The following is a 19,338-nucleotide window of genomic DNA, read 5'->3' as shown; positions in this document are numbered from 1 at the left end:
TGAGGCAAATCAGAGTAGATAAATCCCCAGGACCTGACAGGGTATTCCCTCGGACCTTGAAAAAGACTAGTGTTGAAATTGCAGGGCCCTGGCAGAAATATTTAAAATGTTGATATCCACGGGTCAGGTGCTGGAGGATTGGAGGATAGCTCATGTAGTTCCGTTGTTTAAAAAAGGCTCAATAAGTAAGCCAGGAAATTATAGGCCGGTAAGTTTGACATCTGTAGTAGGTAAATTATTGGAAGGAATACTAAGAGATAGGATCTACAAGTATTTGGATAGACAGGGACTTATTAGAAAAAGTCAGCATGGCTTTGTGTGTGGTAGGTCATGTTTAACCAATCTATTAGAGTTATTCGAGGAAGTTACCAGGAAAGTGGATGAAGGGAAGGCAGTGAATGTTGTATACATGGACTTCAGTAAGGCCTTTGACAAGGTCCCGCATGGGAGGTTGGTTAGGAAGATTCGGTCACTAGGTATACATGGAGAAGTAGTAAATTGGATTAGACATTGGCTCAATGGAAGAAGCCAGAGAGTGGTAGTGGAGGATTGCTACTCTGAGTGAAGGCCTGAGACTAGTGGTGTGCCACAGGGATCAGTGCTGGGTCCATTGTTATTTGTCATCTATATCAATGATCTGGATGATAATGTTGCAAATTGGATCAGCAAATTTGCTGATGATACAAAAATTGGAGGTGTAGCGGATAGTGAGGAAGGTTTTCAAAGCTTGCAGAGGGACTTGGACCGGTTGGAGGAATGGGCTGAAAAATGGCAGGTGGAGTTTAATGCGGACAAGTGTGAGGTATTGCACATCGGAAGGTCTAACCAAGGTAGAACATACAAGATAAATGGTAGGACACTGAGAGTGCAGTAGAACAGAGGGATCTGGGAGTACAGATACATAATTCCCTAAAAGTGGCGTCACAAGTAGATAGGGTTGTAAAGAGAGCTTTTGGTACATTGGCCTTTATAAATCAAAGTATTGAGTATAAGAGTTGGAATGTAATGGTGAGGTTGTATAAGACGTTGGTGAGACCAAATTTGGAGTATTGTGTGTAGTTTTGGTCACCTAATTACAGGAAGGATATTAATAAGGTTGAAAGAGTGCAGAGGTGCTTTACAAGGACATTGCCAGGACTTGAGAAACTGAGTTAGAGAAAAGTTGAATAGGTTAGGACTTTATTCCCTGGAGCGTAGGAGAATGAGGGGTGATTTGATAGAGGTGTATAAAATTATGATGTGTATAGATAGAGTGAATGCAAGCAGGCTTTTTCCACTGAGGCTAGGGGAGAAAAAAAACCCAGAGGACATGGGTTAAGGGTGAAGGGGGAAGAGTTTAAAGGGAACATGGGGGGGGCATCTTCACGCAGAGACTGGAATGAGAATGGTGGGAGTGTGGAATGAGCTGCCAGATGAAGTGGTGAATGCTTTTGACATTAAAGAAAAAGTTGCACAGGTATATGGATGAGAGGGGTTTGGAGGAATATGGCCCACGTGCAGGTCAGTGGGACTAGGCAGAAAAATGGTTTGGCACAGCCAAGAAGGGCCAGAAGGTCTGTTTCTGTGCTGTAATGTTCTATGGTTCTATGGAATGAACCTGCAATTCAACCTTCAGTGAATCTTGTGTGAAGACACCCAAGCCCCTTTGCACCTCAGATTTTTGAACTCTCTCTCCATTTAGAGAATAGTTAACCCTTTTATTTCTTCTACCACAGTGCACAACCGTATACTTTCCAACTCTATTCCCCCTGCCACTTTTTTACCTATTCTCTTTTCTCTACTTTCTCAAATCTACCTGCCCCTCCACCCATACTTGTATTGTCCACAAACTTGAGGACAAAGCCATGAATTCCATTACCAAGTTATTGAGACACAATATAAAAAAAGCAGTCCCAACACAGAAGCCAAGCCCTATTGTCACCTATGTCACTTCATCTTACTTTAAGAGGTGACAGCGTTCAAGCCTGGCCACAACAGTTGAGCATCCTTCATTGAATTAGCGTTTGGTCTGGAATTGTTACTTTGTTCATGAGACAGCCTTCTAGAGATTGTACCCAGTTACTCCTCCACATTAAACTTGCTCCCTCATGTAGGACAGGTGCTTACGAAGTTGACTGTGCTGACTGTGGCTTTGTCTTTCCAGCTTTCAGATGGACCATTTCACAGGTTATTAACTGTCATCTACATTGTTCAGACATCAGCCAACCCTGTGGAAGGTCATCAGATTTCCTTCCAAACAGGAAATTAGAATTTAAATTCTACAGCCCTTTGGAAAATCCAGTGGTTACAATCTGCAGTAATATCATGATGTTTCTTTGCTTTATTCAATTTCAGTTTGGTGCAGTTTTATTTACTAATATCAGGACAGGCCTCAGGATTATCAGTGTGGTAGTGCATCAACGTAATGTTAGCTCGTTACAGAACTCATGTACAGCATTTCCTGAATTTATGGAATGGGAGAAACTCCTAACAAATGTTTTGAGTGAAAACTGTCAATGGACAAAAAGCATAATCTATTACTGGAATTTTTGATACTTTCAATTGCTAAGTTGCACACATTCAAAGGTAGTGCTGATACGTCACTCTGTTATATTCCTTTCAGTGAACAACTTGGCTGTTTCAAGCTCTCTGACTGAATGAAACCAGCTCTGAATGAAACCCAATAAGCAGTTACATTAAGTTATTCTGGGATTATTACAACCTTTAAAATGTAACACTAAACAGAACTATCATATTGCGAGATGAAACTGAAGATTTGGACTTCAGAATTATAAACTTGTCTACTGTAAATTGTTTTCTTAAATCCTGTGAAAATATTTTTCCTGCAATCTGACTGTTAGTAATTAGGTAAAGGCAAATTTTCTAAACTGGAGCCAGGAACAGAAAACTGATTCTGGATTTGCACAGTAAGAAAATGGAGGCAATCTCAGCAAGAGTGAAATGTTTATTCACATCATTGATACAATCAGAAAGTTACACTGCTAAACCACATCACCATGCAGTTAAAAAACCTGTTCTTCAAAATATCACATTAATTCTGCAGTTCAAATCTACAGATAGGACAGCCATAACTTTTCAGACAGCTTGTTCCATTTGAAGCAGTTAGTTTGTAATCTCAAAAAGGATAGTCCTTGTGGCTAACACACCTAAAACAAAGAAAAAGTTAGAAGAAGTTTAAGGGCGGGCATATAAAAACCTACACATGCCAAGGTGACTTGCCTGCAATTTTATACTTTAGCCATAAACAACATTATTCAGATTAGTGTTCTGCACAGACCTTTACTGCAACTCCAATGCCTCAGAGCCAACTCCAGCTCCAACACCTCCCAACCAGAAATCTAGCCCTCAGGTGCAGGGAACAGGCTTGTGGGTGTTGGGAAGCAGCAGAAGCAATTCTTTAGAGAAGCCTGGTAGGCCAGTGACAGAAGGGGGCAGATATAGATGTGGATGGGCTCATACTGTGGCTTCACTTCTCTGGGTAGCAAGTCTACAAGTTATTGACTGTAAGCCAGGCCCTTATTTGATACACTGCACGCCCCACTGGCCAATGCCCCACCCTTCCTCCAACCAAACCGAAAAAATCCAAGGTAATTCACATGTGCACTGTTCCAAATGATTGATACTCTTGTATTTCAAATGTAATTAACAACCATTAACATGTACAGTATACTTTCATAATTGCAATTCCTTTTGATAAAAAGCAATGTTAAAAGCTGATTTTTTTGCAGATTTCAAGGTAACAGCTTAGAGTCCCATATTTCCTTAATTTAAAAAAAAATCAAACTTTTGCTATTTTCCAAGTATATTTTTAGTTAAATTTGAGTCAGAAGCATTTAAGGGACTGGAAGTGTACAATTTGGGCTTGAGAAGGATATGAAAATCCTCTGCAATTCAGTCAGAGACTTCTTTCTCTACAATGAGCTTGCACTTCTGCACATTTTCCATTGACTTTGCTTCAGCTGCTTGGCTGAAAGAAAGATTTTTTGCTAAAGTGGCAGGTGAAAGGCAAAAATTATGAAATGGACAAGCAACTGCATGTCACAAGCTAGAGAAAGTCTGCAGACGCTGAAAATCCAAGCCACACACAAAATGCTGGAGGAACTCAGCAGGCCAGCCAGCATCTATGGATAAAAGTACAGTCACGTTTTGGCCTGAAATCCTTTGGCAGGACTGGAGGAAAAAAAAAGCTGAGAAGTAGATTTGAAAGGTGGGGGGGGGGGGGGGGGGGAGGGAGAGAAACACCAGGCAACCGGTGAAACTTGGAGGGGGAGGGATGATGCAAAGAGCTGGGAAGTTCATTGGTGAAAGAGACAGAAGGCCATGGAAGAAGCGGGGGGGAGGGGGGAGGAAAGAAGAGCTCCAGAGGGAGGTGATGCACAGGTAAGGAGATAACATGAGAGGTGCAATGGGAAATGGTGAAGGAGCGGGTAGAGGCATTACTGGAAGTTTGAGAAATCTACGTCCATGCCATCAGGTTGGAGGCTACCCAAATGAATACAAGGAGTTGTTCTTTCAACCCAAATCTGGCCTTATCCTGACAGTGGAGGAGGCCATGGATGGACATATTGTAATGGGAATGGGAAGTGGAATTAAAACAGGTGGCCACTGGGAGATCCCAATTGTTGTGGCAGATGGAGCATAGGTGCTCAGTGAAGCGATCTCCCAATCTACATCAGGTCTCACTGATGTACAAGAGGCCACTCCAGGAGCACCAAACACAGTATATGACCCAAACAGTCTCAGAGGTGAAGTGCCACCTCACCTGGAAGTATTGTTTAGGGCCCTGAATGGTAGTGAGGGAGGTGGTGTAGGGGCAGGTGAAGCATTTGCTCACTTGTTCTGCTTGCAAGGCTAAGTGCCAGGAGGGAGATCAGTGGGGAGGGACGAATGGACAAGGGGACAAGGGAGTTGCACAGGGAGCAATGCCCGCAGAAAGCAGAAAGTGGGGGTGGGGGGGTTGGGAGGAGATATTTTTAGTGGTGGGATCCAGTTGGAGGTGGGGGTGGTTTCAGAGAATTATGTGCTGGGCATGGAGATTGGTGGGGTGGTATGTGAGTACAAGAGGAATGCTATCCCTGGTAGTGCAGCATGAGGATGGGATTAGAGCTGATGTGTGTGAGATGGAAGAGATGCAGTTGAGGTGAGCGTTGATGGAGGAAGGGATGCGTTTATTTTTTGAAAAGGGACATAACCTTCATTTTAGAATGAAAAGCCACATCCTGAAAGCAGATGTGGGGGAGATGGAGGAATTGAGAGAAGGGGGATGGCGTTTTTACAAGTAGCAGGGTGGGCAGAGGTATGGTCCAGGCAGCTGTAAGAATTTGTTGGTTTATAATAGACATCGGTGGATAACCTGTCACTGTAGAGAACAGGAAGGGAAATGTCGAAGATTGACTAGGTGAATTTGAGGGCCGGATAGAAGTTGGATGCTAAGTGGATGAAATCGATGAGTTCAGCACTGGTGCAGAAAGCAGCACAAATGCAGTCGTTGATGCAGCATAGGAAAAGTACAGGACAGTCACCAGTCTAGGCTTGCAACACAGACTGTTCCATGTAGTCAACAGACAACATAGCTAGGACACGAGTGCCATTGGCTATCCCTTTTATTTCAAGGAAGTGGGAGGACCCAAAGGAGAAATTATTTAGAAGGAAAATTTCCACTAGGCAGAGTTGAATGGTGGAGGGGAACTGGTTGGGTCTGATGTCAAGAAAAAAAAACTGAGAGCTTTGAGGCCTTCCTGGTTGGGGATAGAGGTGTATATGGACTAGACATACATAGTAAAAATATGATGGGGACCAGGGAGCCTGAAATCCTTGAAAAGATCAAGCAACTGCATGTTATTATCAGATTAAATCCATAAGGCTCAATCAGAATCAGGAAAATTGCAGTTTGAATTCAAAAGATAATTCAGATATAGAAAGGCCAAAATGTACAAGAATCTAGTATCAGAAGTTATATGGTGATGTTAGAGGTACTTACACTTGAATAAGCAGCTTCAATGTAGTTGAAAATGTAATTTGTACACAATTATTGGACAGGAGGAGGAACCGAGCTTTTGACAACAGTTCCCTTGTTTTTAAATCCTAAAACTGCAATTATCAATAACTTGAGAAACAGAAGTTTCTCCCTTTGAAGATTTGGAACCTCAAAAGCAACACTCACTGCTCTAAAAGACTCATTTTAGTTAAATGACAGCTTTTTCAACTTGTTGATCTAGGACGGAGGCAAAATTGGACAGGACAATGAAGCATCAGGTAGTGAGAGTCAAGGTCACCCACATTAATAAAGAATGGCTTAACTGAAGCTCCATTGAAATATTCCTTTAGTTCCAACTCCCCTGCTGGGCAAATAGAAGCTGTTTTTTAAAGACATTTCTTGCTTGGGATGTCTGCAATCTACCCTTGCTTGGAGATTAATTAACCTTTGCCTTGCTACCTTTTCCATAGTGACCACCACTCTGCCTCAAAGAGGATCAGAGTCTCTTTCACCCCCATTTGCGACATTTACCAGTAGTGTTGCTGACAAAGGGCCCCAAAGCATTGAGGATTCATCCCTATCACCCATCCAACAATCTCTGGACTCAGTACCCTTTGGAAGAGGTACAGAAGCATCAGGACTAGGACTGCCAGACTGGGAGTTTCTTCCATCAGGCTAAGTCTAATGAATACCCTGCCACCACCAAGGTGGCATCACTCAGACATCCGGCAACTTACTTTTGCTGCATTCACTACCGGCATTTGAATTATATTTTAAACTTATTTATAGTACAATATTTTGGTTTATGTGCTGTGTGGGTGTCCTGCGGTCCCAAGGAACATTGTTTTGTTTGGTTGGACATATGATCATCAATTTGAACTTGTTTTCTTCATTCCACCCTCTCACTGGTGAGGCCCTGGGTGGCTGGGCTGGAAATTGTCTTGATTTATTCATTCCTAGGATACATTGTTGGCAATAATGACATTTAGTGTCATTCCTCAAATGGCCCTAACTAAATCAATTTGGCCAGCTCAGAGACACCTTTTGGCCAAGGTAAAATTTTCTCTCCAAAGAGCATTATTGGAATAAGGTTTAAGCTTGGCAGCTATCGAGAGCTGAAACTGGAGAACCTCTTCAAAATTATGAAAATATACAAAGTATACTAAAAGAACTAAGGACCTGAGAGACAGAGCGTCAAATGGGGAAAATTGAAGAAAAATATTTATATCCTAAAGGCAAGAGGATAATCAGGGAAGAGTAGGGACAAGATGTGTTTGGAATCAGAAGATACAAGGGATGTTTCAATTAATACAGATCAGAAGTAATCTTAGTACAGATGGACATTGTGGTTGGAGAAGGCAAAGAGGTACATCTTGGTTGAATTAAAGGTGGCTAAATCTTTCGGGCTTGTTGGAATCTATCCCAGGCTGCTAAGGGGGGCAGAGAAGAAATCTTACTTCTTGCAAGATCAGCAAGACTAAGCTAAGCAATTACAGACTGGCAAATCTGGTATCAATTGCACTTCAGATAGAGCTATTATCTTCTAAAAACCTTCTTGTACTTCGACATCTAGTCAAGCAAAAATCCCCAATATCCATACCACCAGCTGGAGACCCAACTTAGACAAAAGATGTGTTTTCACAACTAATTATGCAATCACAAGTCTTTGGGACCTAAACTTCTGCAATTTTCACTGATCAATAGCCTTTCCTCTCTATAGTCCCGAGGCCCAGAACTTAACTGGACAAGAACATTAGAAGGTATTGCTGCAAATACAGGTCAGAAACTGGACAGCCTCTAACACAGTAACATCTTCTAACTCAATATCTTTCTAGGTTACAAGCCAATTTATGGGTGCAACAGAACATAGAAAAGCTACAGCACAATACAGGCCCTTCGGCCCACGAAGTTGTGCCAAACACAACTTCCTTAGAAATTACTGGGCTTACCTATAGCCCTCTATTTTACTAAGCTCCATGTACCTATCTAAAAGCCTCTTATAAGACCCTATTGTATCCACCTCCACCACCATTGCCAGCAATCCATTACATCCATTCACCACTCTCTGCGTAAGAAACTTACCCCTGACATCTCCTCTGTACCTACTCCCCATGACCTTAGACCTGTGTCCTCTTGTGGCAACCATTTCAGCCCTGGGGAAAAAGCCTCTGACTATCCACACGATCAATGCCTCTCATCATCTTATACACCTCTATCAGGTCACCTCTCATCCTCCGTTGCTCCGAGGAGAAAAGGCCGAGTTTACTCAACCTATTCTCATAAGGTATGCTCCCCAATTCAGGTGACATCCTTGTAAATCTCCTCTGCACCCTTTCTAAGGCTTCCACATCCTTCCAGAAGTGAGGCAACCAGAACTGAGCACAGTACTCCAAGTGGAGTCTGACCAGGGTCCTATAGAGCTGCAACATTACCTCTTGGCTCCTAAATTCAATTCCATGATTGATGAAGGCCAATACACCATACATCTTCTTAACCACAGAGTCAACCTGCGCAGCAGCGTTGAGCTTTGTATGGACTCGGACCCCAAGATCCCTCTGATCCTCCACACTGCCAAGAGTCTTACCATGAATGCTATATTCTGCCATCATATTTGACCTACCAAAATGAACCATTTCACATTATCTGAGTTGAACATCTGCCACTCCATCAGCCCAGTCTTGCATCCTATCAATGTCCCGTTGTAACCTGTGACAGCCCTCCACACTATTCTCAACACCTCCAACTTTTGTGTCATAAGCAAACTTACTAACCAATCCCTCCATTTCCTCATCCAGGTCATTTATAAATAATCACGAAGAGTAAGGGTCCCAGAACAGATCCCTGAGGCACTCCACTGGTCACCAGCCTCCATGCAGAATATGACCTATCTACAACCGCTCTTTGCCTTCCATGGGCAAGCCAGTTCTGGATCCACAAAGTAATATCCCCTTGGATCCCATGCCTCCTTACTTTCTCAATAAACCTTGCATGGGGTACCTTAATCAAATGCCTTGTAGTATATATGGATTTCAGCATCTACTACTCTTCCTTCAATGTGTTTAGTCACATCCTCAAAAAATTCAATCAGGCTCGTAAGGCACGACCTGCCCTTTACAAAGCCATGCTGACTATTCCTAATCATATTATACCTCTCCAAATGTTCATAAATCCTGCCTCTCAGGATCTTCTCCATCAACTCCATGCACTGTATGCATGCATAGTGGTGCATGCATACAGTGGTGCATAGCAGTGGTGCATGCATCACTGCTATATACAGCATCATCACTGCTATATACACTGAAGTAAGACTCACTGGTCTATAATTTCCTGGGCTATCTCTACTCCCTTTCTTGAATAAAGGAACAACATCCACAACCCTCCAATCCTCCAGAACCTCTCCCGTCCCAATTGATGATGCAAAGATCATTGCCAGAGGCTCAGCAATCTCCTCCCTCACCTCCCACAGTAGCCTGGGGTACATCTCATCCGGTCCCGGCGACTTATCTAACTTTGTGCTTTCCAAAAGCTCCAGCACATCCTCTTTCTTAATATCTACATGCTCAAGCTTTTCAGTCTGCTGCAAGTCTACACTACAATCACTAAGATCCTTTTCCATAGTGAATACTGAAGCAAAGTATTCATTAAGTACCTCTGGTTCCATACACACTTTCCCACTGCCACACTTGATAGGTCCTATTCTTTCACGTCTTATGCTCTTGCTCTTCACATACTTGTAGAATGGCTTGGAATTTTACAATTCTACCGCCAGGACTTAAGAACTTTTTAAAAGCTATTATTAATGCTTTTTGAGATAGTGATTTAGATGCATATCATATTTTTTACTGAGTTAAGTATTGTATGTAATTAGTTTTGCTACAACAAGTGTATGGGACATTGGAAAAAAAGTTGAATTTCCCCATGGGGATGAATAAAGTATCTATCTATCTATCTTAATTCTGCACGCCAAGGCTTTCTCATGGCCCCTTTTGGCTCTCTTAATTACGTTAAGCTCCTTCCTATTAGCCTTATAATCTTCTAAATATCTAACATTACCTAACTCTCTGAACCTTTTGTAAGCTTTTCTTTTCTTCTTGACTAGATTTATTACAGCCTTTGTACACCATGGTTCCAGTACCCTACCATAACTTCCCTGTCTCATTGGAACATACCTATACAGAGCTCTACACAATTATCCCCTGAATATTTGCCACATTTCTTCCGCACTTTTCCCTGAGAACATCCGTTTCCAATTTAAGCCTCCAATTTCCTGCCTGATGGCCTCATAATTCCCCTTACTCCAATTAAACGCTTTTCTAACTTGTCTATTCCTATCTCTCTCCAATGCTATTGTAAAGGAGATAGAATTATGATCACTATCTCCAAAATGCTCTCCCACTGAGAAATCTGACACTTGACCAGGTTCATTGCCCAATACCAAACCAAGTACAGCGTCTCCTCTTGTAGGCTTATCTGCATACTGTGTCAGGAAACCTTACTGAACACACCTAACAAACTCCACCCCATCTAAACCCCTCGCTCTAGGGAGATGCCAATCAATATTTGGGAAATTAAAATCTCCAATCACAACAACTCTGTTAATATTACACCTTTCCAGGATCCGTTTCCCTATCTGCTCCTCGATATCCCTGTTATTATTAGGCGGCCTATAAAAAAATACCCAGTAAAGTTATTGACCCCATCAGGTCTGCTGCACCATTTCATGAAGGCTGATCCTTTTCCCTCAGCCCCAATCACCAGCCTTCTCCCTGTACCCTTTCATGTCTAGACTGATGAAGAATTCATAAACCTCTGCCTTAAATATACCCAATGATTTGGGCTCCACAGCCACCTGTAGCAAAACATTCCATAGATTCACCACTACCTGGCTAAAGACATTCCTCATCTGTTCTAAATGGACATCCCTGTATTCAGAGGCTGTGTCCTTTGGTCTTAGACTCTACCATACCAAAAATCTTCTCCGCATCCACTCTATCGAGGCCTTTCAACATTCAATAGATTTCAGTGAGATCATGATTCTTCTGAATTTGAGTACAGGCCCAGAGCCATCAAACACTTGAGCCTTAACTGAACCCCATTGTTAACAGCCCCCATCAATTGATGTTATGCAAATTAACTAGATCCACTGAATGCACTAAGGTTTACTTGTCAGCACCTTTCAAACAGGTAACTTCAGCAATCTAGGTGAACAGCACACACGTGCCCATCGTCTGCAAGCTCCCTTCCACAGCTACCATTTTACCCTGGAGACATCACTTTCAGTTAAGTGTCACAATCAAGCAATTTAAGAGTATTATGGAGTTCGCAGTGATTCAAGAACCACCTTCTCAGGACAATTACATAAAATAAATGACAGCAACACCCACAATAAATCAGTAACTGTTTAGAAAGATCATGAGTGCTAGTTTACAATTTACAGGTGTCTGGGATTGTGATTTCGGAGCACATCAATTATAGGAGTAAAACAGTGGTGCCAGAACTACATTGGACAAACGTGTGCTGGAAATAGTTAACAGTTGACACGCCATTCTTTCATTCATGAAATAAGTGTTGCAGGAGATGCCAGCTTTTTTGTCGCTTTTATGTAATTACTCTCAAGGTGCGAGCTTAAACCAAACCAAATGAAGATTATCCAACAGTGGGAATAATCACAAATGTTTGTTTTTATTCTGGCCTTGCCAGTCAGGACCAGAGTTCTTAATCCTATATGGAAGATCAACTCCTTTTTAAAATACGATTATGTTTTGGATGATATGTCTGAGAAACTCAAACAACAGCAGTTTCCACATCCACATGGATTTTGGTAGATAATGGAAAGGTTGAGATGATAGAGAATGGAACTGAATCAAAGTACTGGAGGAGCACAATTTCCATCCAGCTAATTACTGAGCTCTGGGTTAAACTTAATCCTAAATTTCCAATATTATTCTCACCAAAATAAACACTGTACACAAATTATTATGTTTGATCAAGATCAGCTTTAAGCAGCTTATACACTTAACCTCAAACATCACTTTCAGGTGATCTGATACTACCTTTCAGTTAATCTGATACAACCTTCATCTTGGCACAAATCATGTACAACCTTTGCTGTTATAATAGTTTCATCTCTTCCCATCATTTCAACTTGCTTGAATTTAAGGTTATCTAACCATGTGCAGAATTTTCCCCCAAGTTCCTTTCACCAGCTACCACATTCCACTAGCTTCAGCATCTTGCTAGGTGTTACTCCAAAGCCATACATCTTTGCCTTAAAGAAACCTCGTATGTGGAGAGTACACATGCAGAAGTGTCAAATTGCTGGAAGCACTCAGAACAGGTTGAATAATGCTGGATTGTTTATTTTCTGTAATATTATTACAACTTCATTCATTTAGAAAAAAATGGAAAGTTTTCCAATACTATTCCAGTTCATCACTTAAGAAATGTTTGAGCTCAGTAACGGTCTGGTAACTGAAGACAGAACACATTGCCTGTTCAGTTATTCAAATGGAATTGCAGCATACTCACAAGTGGAATAGTCAAAGCCATGCTACAACTGTTTGAAAACCTATTATGCACATCAGAAGTTCTAGACATTCATTGGTCAAAGCTTTCCATTAGAACAGCAAGATGTGAGAAGTAGCTTTAAAAAAGTAAACAGAGCCAAAAAGCAGGTATTAAAAAAATCTCTAATTTATGAACCAAAATAAAAACTTTAAGGAAAAATGAGAAGAATGTGGAAAACATCAGTACAGAGAAGATTCAAGATCTAGGAATATAGTGGAATTCTCAGATAGATTTTAAGGTCCGATATTACCTAGTCAGCCTGGCACCAGTAAAGGACTCTTAGCCAAAGTAATGCAAACACTTCTCTTTTATTTTATTTCTTCATGTAACATGCTACTGGGGACAAATCAGCTTTTACTAATGGGGACCGCCTCTGTCTGTCGATAGAGTAGCAGTAATTTCAGCCTGAATAGACACGTGCATACAACTCACCATTCCAGAGAACAGAATCGCCAATTCCTGTTGAAGGAAAGAATACTCTTCATTTCCTCATCACTCAACTGAAAATCAAACACCTGTAACAGCAGAAACACAATTAGATTGTAAAATTAAAACAGTGAAAGATTGGTGAAATGACACACGACATGTGGAAATAATCTTACCATGAGCTTTTCAGCTGGGATTTAATAAGGAGCTGAAAAGTAACCATAGCATTTGATCTTCCAAAGACAAATCAGAAGCCTCAAGTTTACTGTCATAAATTTAGTTCTTTTCCCCAACCACCCCTAAAAAATGCACTATACAGAGCTAAACTTAAGTATGAGCTGGTGCAATGCATCACCTTCATATCTCCTCTTCCTATCCCCTCTTACAACCTTGGCTCAGGAAGTAAACCAAAGGAGTTGGGCCACGACAGGAATTAGAAACAGAAGATTTTTATTAAGGTAAGGGAAGAAGGGTGATTGTGATGTGGTAGTGCTGGCTGCAGAATGGGAGAGGGGGAGAGGGAGTGGCCTTGTTTTAAAAACAGTCCCCAGCTGGTGCTGGCAATGGAAGGCTCATTGCAGGTATCCCAGAGAACCAGGTTAAAGAGGAAACACAGGCCAGGAAATGTACAGGACATAACCTCATCCTTAAAAAGTTTGCTCTGGTGCAACCTAAAGCTACCCCAGTGGCAGGGATATGATATAGAGGAGCTTCTGATTAAGCTTACCAGCAACCTGACACACCTGGCATGACCTAGAGTACTGTGCTACATCAGGCTTCACACCAGGCCAGAAGAAATGCCCAAGTGCACAATCAAGAGTTTTCCTAGCGCCCAAATGATCAGCGAGGTTATGATCGTGAGCCAAACGCACTATGTCAGGCTGGGAAACATCAGGAACAATTTGATAAACACTACTCAAATCACCCTGAACAGACATTTTTGGAGTCTGCTTTCTCACTAACACCCCATTGCTAATAACCACACAAGGCCTCTAAATTGTCTCCTCTGAGACCACCTCTTCAGAGGGGACAGAAGGGTCTTTTTCTGTTCAAGTGCTAGCTGTTCACAAGAGGAAACACGTGGCCAAACCCTGTTAGATCTACATCACCTTAAGCCATAAAAGTGTCACAGATTGGGAGACTGTCAGAGCTCTTGCCTTGGCTTTGATCTTTCTTGGACATTGCATGAGTAGTAGTAACACAAACAGGAAAGGTATCTGGATAGTCAGCTCAAGCAGATCTGCACCACAGGATTAGAGGTTACTTCAGGAGTAGAGAACACTACCACCTGCCAAATTGTTCCCTAGAATGAAAGGCATGCCTTCAATTGGTATCTGGGAACAAAGGGCAACAACTTCACCAGAAACTGAACCTGATTGGAGACAAAAGTTATGCAAAGACATGGATAAAAAAAACCTGTACCAAACTCTTTTACAAGTGTCTCTGAACCCAAAGCAAACTCAGAATAGCAAAACATCCTAGAGAATCAGACTGAAAAGCTCTGTTCCTCCCGATCTTAATGGGTTGCTTTGACTCAGGATCAGAGGCAGGAGAAATGAAACCATCCGTTAGGGAGAGCCAGCCAGCCAACTCATATTCCTTGTTTGAGATGTCACCAAATGGAGACAGGAATCTGTTAGTTTTCACAAAAGCTACAGGCTTCACAGATTCCTGATTTTTATTAAGCACTGAGCATTCAGTAATTAGATGACCAGGCTTCTTGCAGTAGAAACATGGCATTCTCAGATGTAAAATTCTTAGGCAAGGGTGAGGTGGGCTACTGGTTTTAAAGATAGTGCTTGATAAGATAGGCCTGCACCCAGCATGCTGTTTACAGGTAACACTGACTTTGTGGGTGAAGACATTCTCATCTTCCAATATGGCAGCTTGCTCAAGGGTTGATGCCTTTTGCTCATTTAGACAAACAGATGCAACATCAGGCAGACAGCTCTTCAATTCCTCAAGCATGAAGAGTTAACCACGTTGTTCTTTAACTCAAATAGAAATTAAACGCCGCTGGTCAAGCAGACTCCCCGCCCACATTCCCGACAAACTCAACATGCTTTCCCGTCAAGCTTACTATAGCGAATAAAGTGTTGCCGACAAGACTCAGGAACTAATTCACAAGATTTCAAGAAAGCCATTTTGACCCCATCACAATCAACATGAGAGAAGTACTTCAGCATCCTTCTCAGCAAATGGTGGAGCTGACTTACAATGGCTACCTACATGAAATACAGGATTATGTATGAGACTTCTTAAACTACAACTCCATAAGGAAACACTCATGTTCTAAATGCAGTTTGTGTTCCTTGTTCCTGTCCACTAATTGCTTCACTTGCAGCTCTGTCCATCTCGTTTAGCCTCAACTCAATGCCAGCCTCTGACAAAGGATTATGGATTGGGCACCATGGGACAGGTTGAGCTAACTTCAAGAACCCCAGTGTCTATCAACACTTCTTGACAATTTTTATACTCCTTTCAACCATTTTCAGTGTTAGTAAGCTCAATTTTGTAATCAGAAGCCAGCTGCAAAAGTTGATCTTTTGTAAACTGCTCAAGCAGCTCCTCAGAAGGAGCTTTAATGAACACTTCAACAGATGCCATATTTAAAAGTTTCCATACACTAAAAGTACTGACAAGTATAGAGATAAGCACAAACACACAATTGTAGCATTTATTACAAAGCAACACTGTGTACGCAACACACACGAGGGCCCAACACATAGCTACCTAGATACAAATTTTGTTCTCTAGAAAATAGCCATTAAGACCACAATTACAGAAATAAAACTAGATGTTACCACTCAAATACCAGAGTAGCATAGAATGGATTACCCACCCCAGACAAGCATCACAATTCTTCAATGGAGACTGCCAGTCATCCTAATTAACAAAACTCAGGGTACTAATTACAAACAAGTTCAAAGGTAGAACTTCATAGAAGCCAATCATGGACCCACCACAAAAGTCCCTAAAATTTAGTCATTTTAACTCACCTAACTTAACCTATTCGCTTCAGCTTTCTCTCATTCCCTCCCCCCAACACACAGCAAAATGAATATGGCAATTAAGTGGTAATCTAAGCATAATGAAAGTGCAGATCTAAGAATCAAATGAAAACCCTACTTCTGAGGAGTACTGGACAACAGGCGACTTGAAAAGCAAAACTTCAGGAAGCATAGGGCATCAGCCTATGGTCATGCAGTTCTGAAATGCTTACCTCATCTACTTGAAAATACTTTGAAAACAATAAAGGAGTGACCCAGAGGAAAAACTGATTTACTCAGTTCAGCTGGAACACATTCCCTCTCTAACCAGCATACTTGTGTACAATGTCCTGTGTATGTTACTAAAAAGGGCTTCTTTGGTTTGTTACGAGTAGGAATGTTTCTTTGTCTGTTAAATGTTTCTCTCGCCGTTGTTTCACTTTAGAATGGCTGATGTGGTAATTGTATTCATTTGTTAATCAATGGGGAATGTTATTGTGTTTTGTGAGGCTGGGAACTTGGGGGAGGGGTTGCGCGGGCTTGGGGGTGAAGGGAGTCGGGAGGGAGACGCCGAGGAAGGAGGACGTGTGCTCGGAAGACCACCGGGGAGTCCGAGGTGGAAGACGTGGAAGTCGGGAGGGCAAGCGACGAGGAGTCGAATGGTTCGCTGGTTGAGCTCCAACGAGTGCACTAAACTGACTGAACTTTGATAAGTTGGCGCCTTTTGTTTTTTTCTTGTGTATATGTGTGTGTGTATATATATATATATATATCTATATCTATATCTATATCTATATATACACATATATTGTATTGCCTAATACTCTTTTAATTTTAGTAAACTCTTTAAAGTGTATTTCATACCGGTATTTGTTGTGGGTTTGATACTGTTGGCGGGCACGAGGCATAAACGCGATTCTCACAGCACCTGTGTGTACGGGAGGTGGGGTTGGTGTGTGGCTGGATCTCCTTTTCCCCTAGACATATACCAGCCTTTGTGGGTAAGTGTTACACTTGTGCACTAGCTAACTTAACAGCACTCAAACAACCACACTCACCCAGCAGCAGTTGTACCAAAAAGAAGAAAAATGGCAAAACAGCTTAAGAAGTCCCCAGTAAGTGCCAGCAATGGAAGGGTAATTGCAGGTGTTCCAGGGAACTGCACCACAAATTAGAGGAAACAGGCCAGGAAATGTTGAGGACAATGCCTCAAATCTTACTTACTTGGAAGTTTTCCTTAATTCGCTCTGGAGTGACAGACTTTGGAATTACAATCAGCCTTCTTTGAATCTGGAACCGGATCAACACCTGAAACCAAATCCACTGTAGTTAGAGCCAATAGCCTGCTGTAGAATATTAACGATGACCGCAGATTTACTGCTTAAATATAGGGTGGATTCCATTGGCCAAATGTTTTGAAATCCCTACCATGTGATTTATGTGCAGAAGTGACAGTCCAAAAGAGGAAGTGACAGACAAACCTCGATTTCCTATATTGAAAGGCAACTACCCAGGTCACAGAGGCTGCTGCTGAGCTGTCGTCTTGGAAATGCCTTTTAACACGAGGGCCTGTACACAAGAACTCCAAATTTGCCATTCGGCTCCAAAATCTGTTCAAATTGTAGGACACCACAATTTAACAAATCAGGAACAATGAAAGCAGTGTTAACTTAAAAGGTGGGACATCCATCCATTGGGCAAAAAGCAGCTTTAGTCAAGGTCCTGAGCATATTGCTGACACCAAATGGAACAGAACCTACCCTTTTCTGTCTCAGAACACCAGAACTGCCAATCACAGCACTAAACTGGTAGTTTCTGTAAAGAAACATGTTACATGTTAAATTAAAGAACAGATTTCCATCCTTCCAAACTTTTTACATCAATAGGTAAGGTAGTAGAAGGAGAATAAACACTCACCCAAACTATCTAACCAACTATGGAACTCTTCTTTAGTGAACTGAGCAGAATGAGATTTGAATTATGGCTTTTATAGATGAATAACCATAAAATATTTAAGTAAATCAAGAAACTGTTCTTCGGAAGTTAATATTTCAAACTAAAAGTCACAGAGCAAATACATTAAAAATCTTAAACACTGTGGATTCTGGTTGATCAGGCCATCAGTTAAAAGGTGAAGCCACTTAATTTGGACAACACTTAATGAACAAAAACTAAATCAAGAAAATAGCCAAGATTCCCTTCATTTATTTGGGATAAAATGTCACTTAATTAGGCAAGAGATGGTTAGTCATTGGCACTTGTGTCACTTAGACTTTACCATGCTTGAAACCACCAGTTTACATATGCTTGTGTGATGTTATGTTACCCATTTGAACGGACACAGATTCAAAAAGCAGCAATTTTTGATAATTTTTTAAGTTTTGTCTAATGTCTTTAAAAAAAAAAAAGACCCTTGCCAAGTAATCACAAAAAGATTTGTCAATAACCAAATAAAATTACCTAGACCAAATTAAAACCCATCCAGCCAACACCACTCATCGTTGGCTGGCAGAGATAACTGAGTGCCGAGAGTGACTATTGCATGGTTGATAGATCAGCAAGATAAACTGTAATGATGGGCATAACACAAAGAACAGGGAACATTCCAAAAATAATGTGTGAAGAATCCAGGTGTTGGAGGCCCTCAGTATTTTTCCATTTTAACTGGAAAAGATGTGCATGTCGATTGGACCAATGTTAAAAACAAGCCAGAGGGAGTAGCTAAGAAGCTGGGTCACAAAGAATTTAAAGGAACAGATGGCTGGTTGCCAAATGGAATGTCAGCACATTAAAGAAAGCATATGGTGAGAAAGGCAATGCTGATGCTGCAAGTGCAGAAACATGGAAATCTACAAACCTCCAAATTCAATAATTTTACAGACAATATCTGCAATGTCAATGATATAGTTCTTTATAGTGCCATGGCTGACTATTCCACTTGCTACAAACATGCAACATTATCAGGTTCAAAGAAAGCAATGAATCATAACTGTGTTGATCAAATATGTCAAAATTGATTTTTAAAAATTGTTGATTATTGGGAAAAGCATTAAACTTCAGTGGTCAAGGAGGCTGAGAGTGGATAGCTTACCACTTAGTATGCTAATAAGAATATGTGGACGACTTCCATAATTTAATAGTTGAAGAGATGGGATATGGAGCTACAGCAGAAATTAAATAAAATTCTTCTGCTTGTTGACAAATGTGCAGCACACCCCAATGTAGAATGTTTGAGAAACAGCCATCTGGAATTCCTCTGCCAATACAACATCCTTGGTGCAGCCAATAGATATGTGAATCTAAAAATTTAAAGTTGGTGAACACATTGAAGAATTTGAAGAAAATCTATAATATCTTCAACAGCCAAAGGAATGCAAA

At 41.3% G+C, this 19,338-nt stretch overlaps 1 protein-coding gene across 1 annotated transcript in view; it reads right to left on the bottom strand.

The window, feature by feature from the left end:
* Positions 1 to 2,926: 2,926 nt before the first annotated feature.
* Positions 2,927 to 19,338, bottom strand: part of LOC140734664 (aldo-keto reductase family 1 member B1-like) — a 28,783-nt gene continuing 12,371 nt past the window's right edge. The window contains exons 8-10 of the mRNA XM_073058921.1: positions 17,185 to 17,268; positions 12,977 to 13,059; positions 2,927 to 3,146 (exon numbers count right to left, since the gene is read on the bottom strand). Of these exons, the coding sequence (XP_072915022.1) occupies positions 3,116 to 3,146; positions 12,977 to 13,059; positions 17,185 to 17,268 (198 nt within the window). The 3' untranslated portion in view covers positions 2,927 to 3,115. The remainder of the gene's footprint in view (positions 3,147 to 12,976; positions 13,060 to 17,184; positions 17,269 to 19,338) is intronic.

The sequence above is a fragment of the Hemitrygon akajei genome, chromosome 10 (assembly GCF_048418815.1).
Source record: "Hemitrygon akajei chromosome 10, sHemAka1.3, whole genome shotgun sequence".
In the NCBI taxonomy this organism is placed as follows: domain Eukaryota; kingdom Metazoa; phylum Chordata; class Chondrichthyes; order Myliobatiformes; family Dasyatidae; genus Hemitrygon; species Hemitrygon akajei.
Note: the sequence above shows the minus strand (reverse complement) of the source record. Positions and strands in the feature narration are given on the sequence as shown.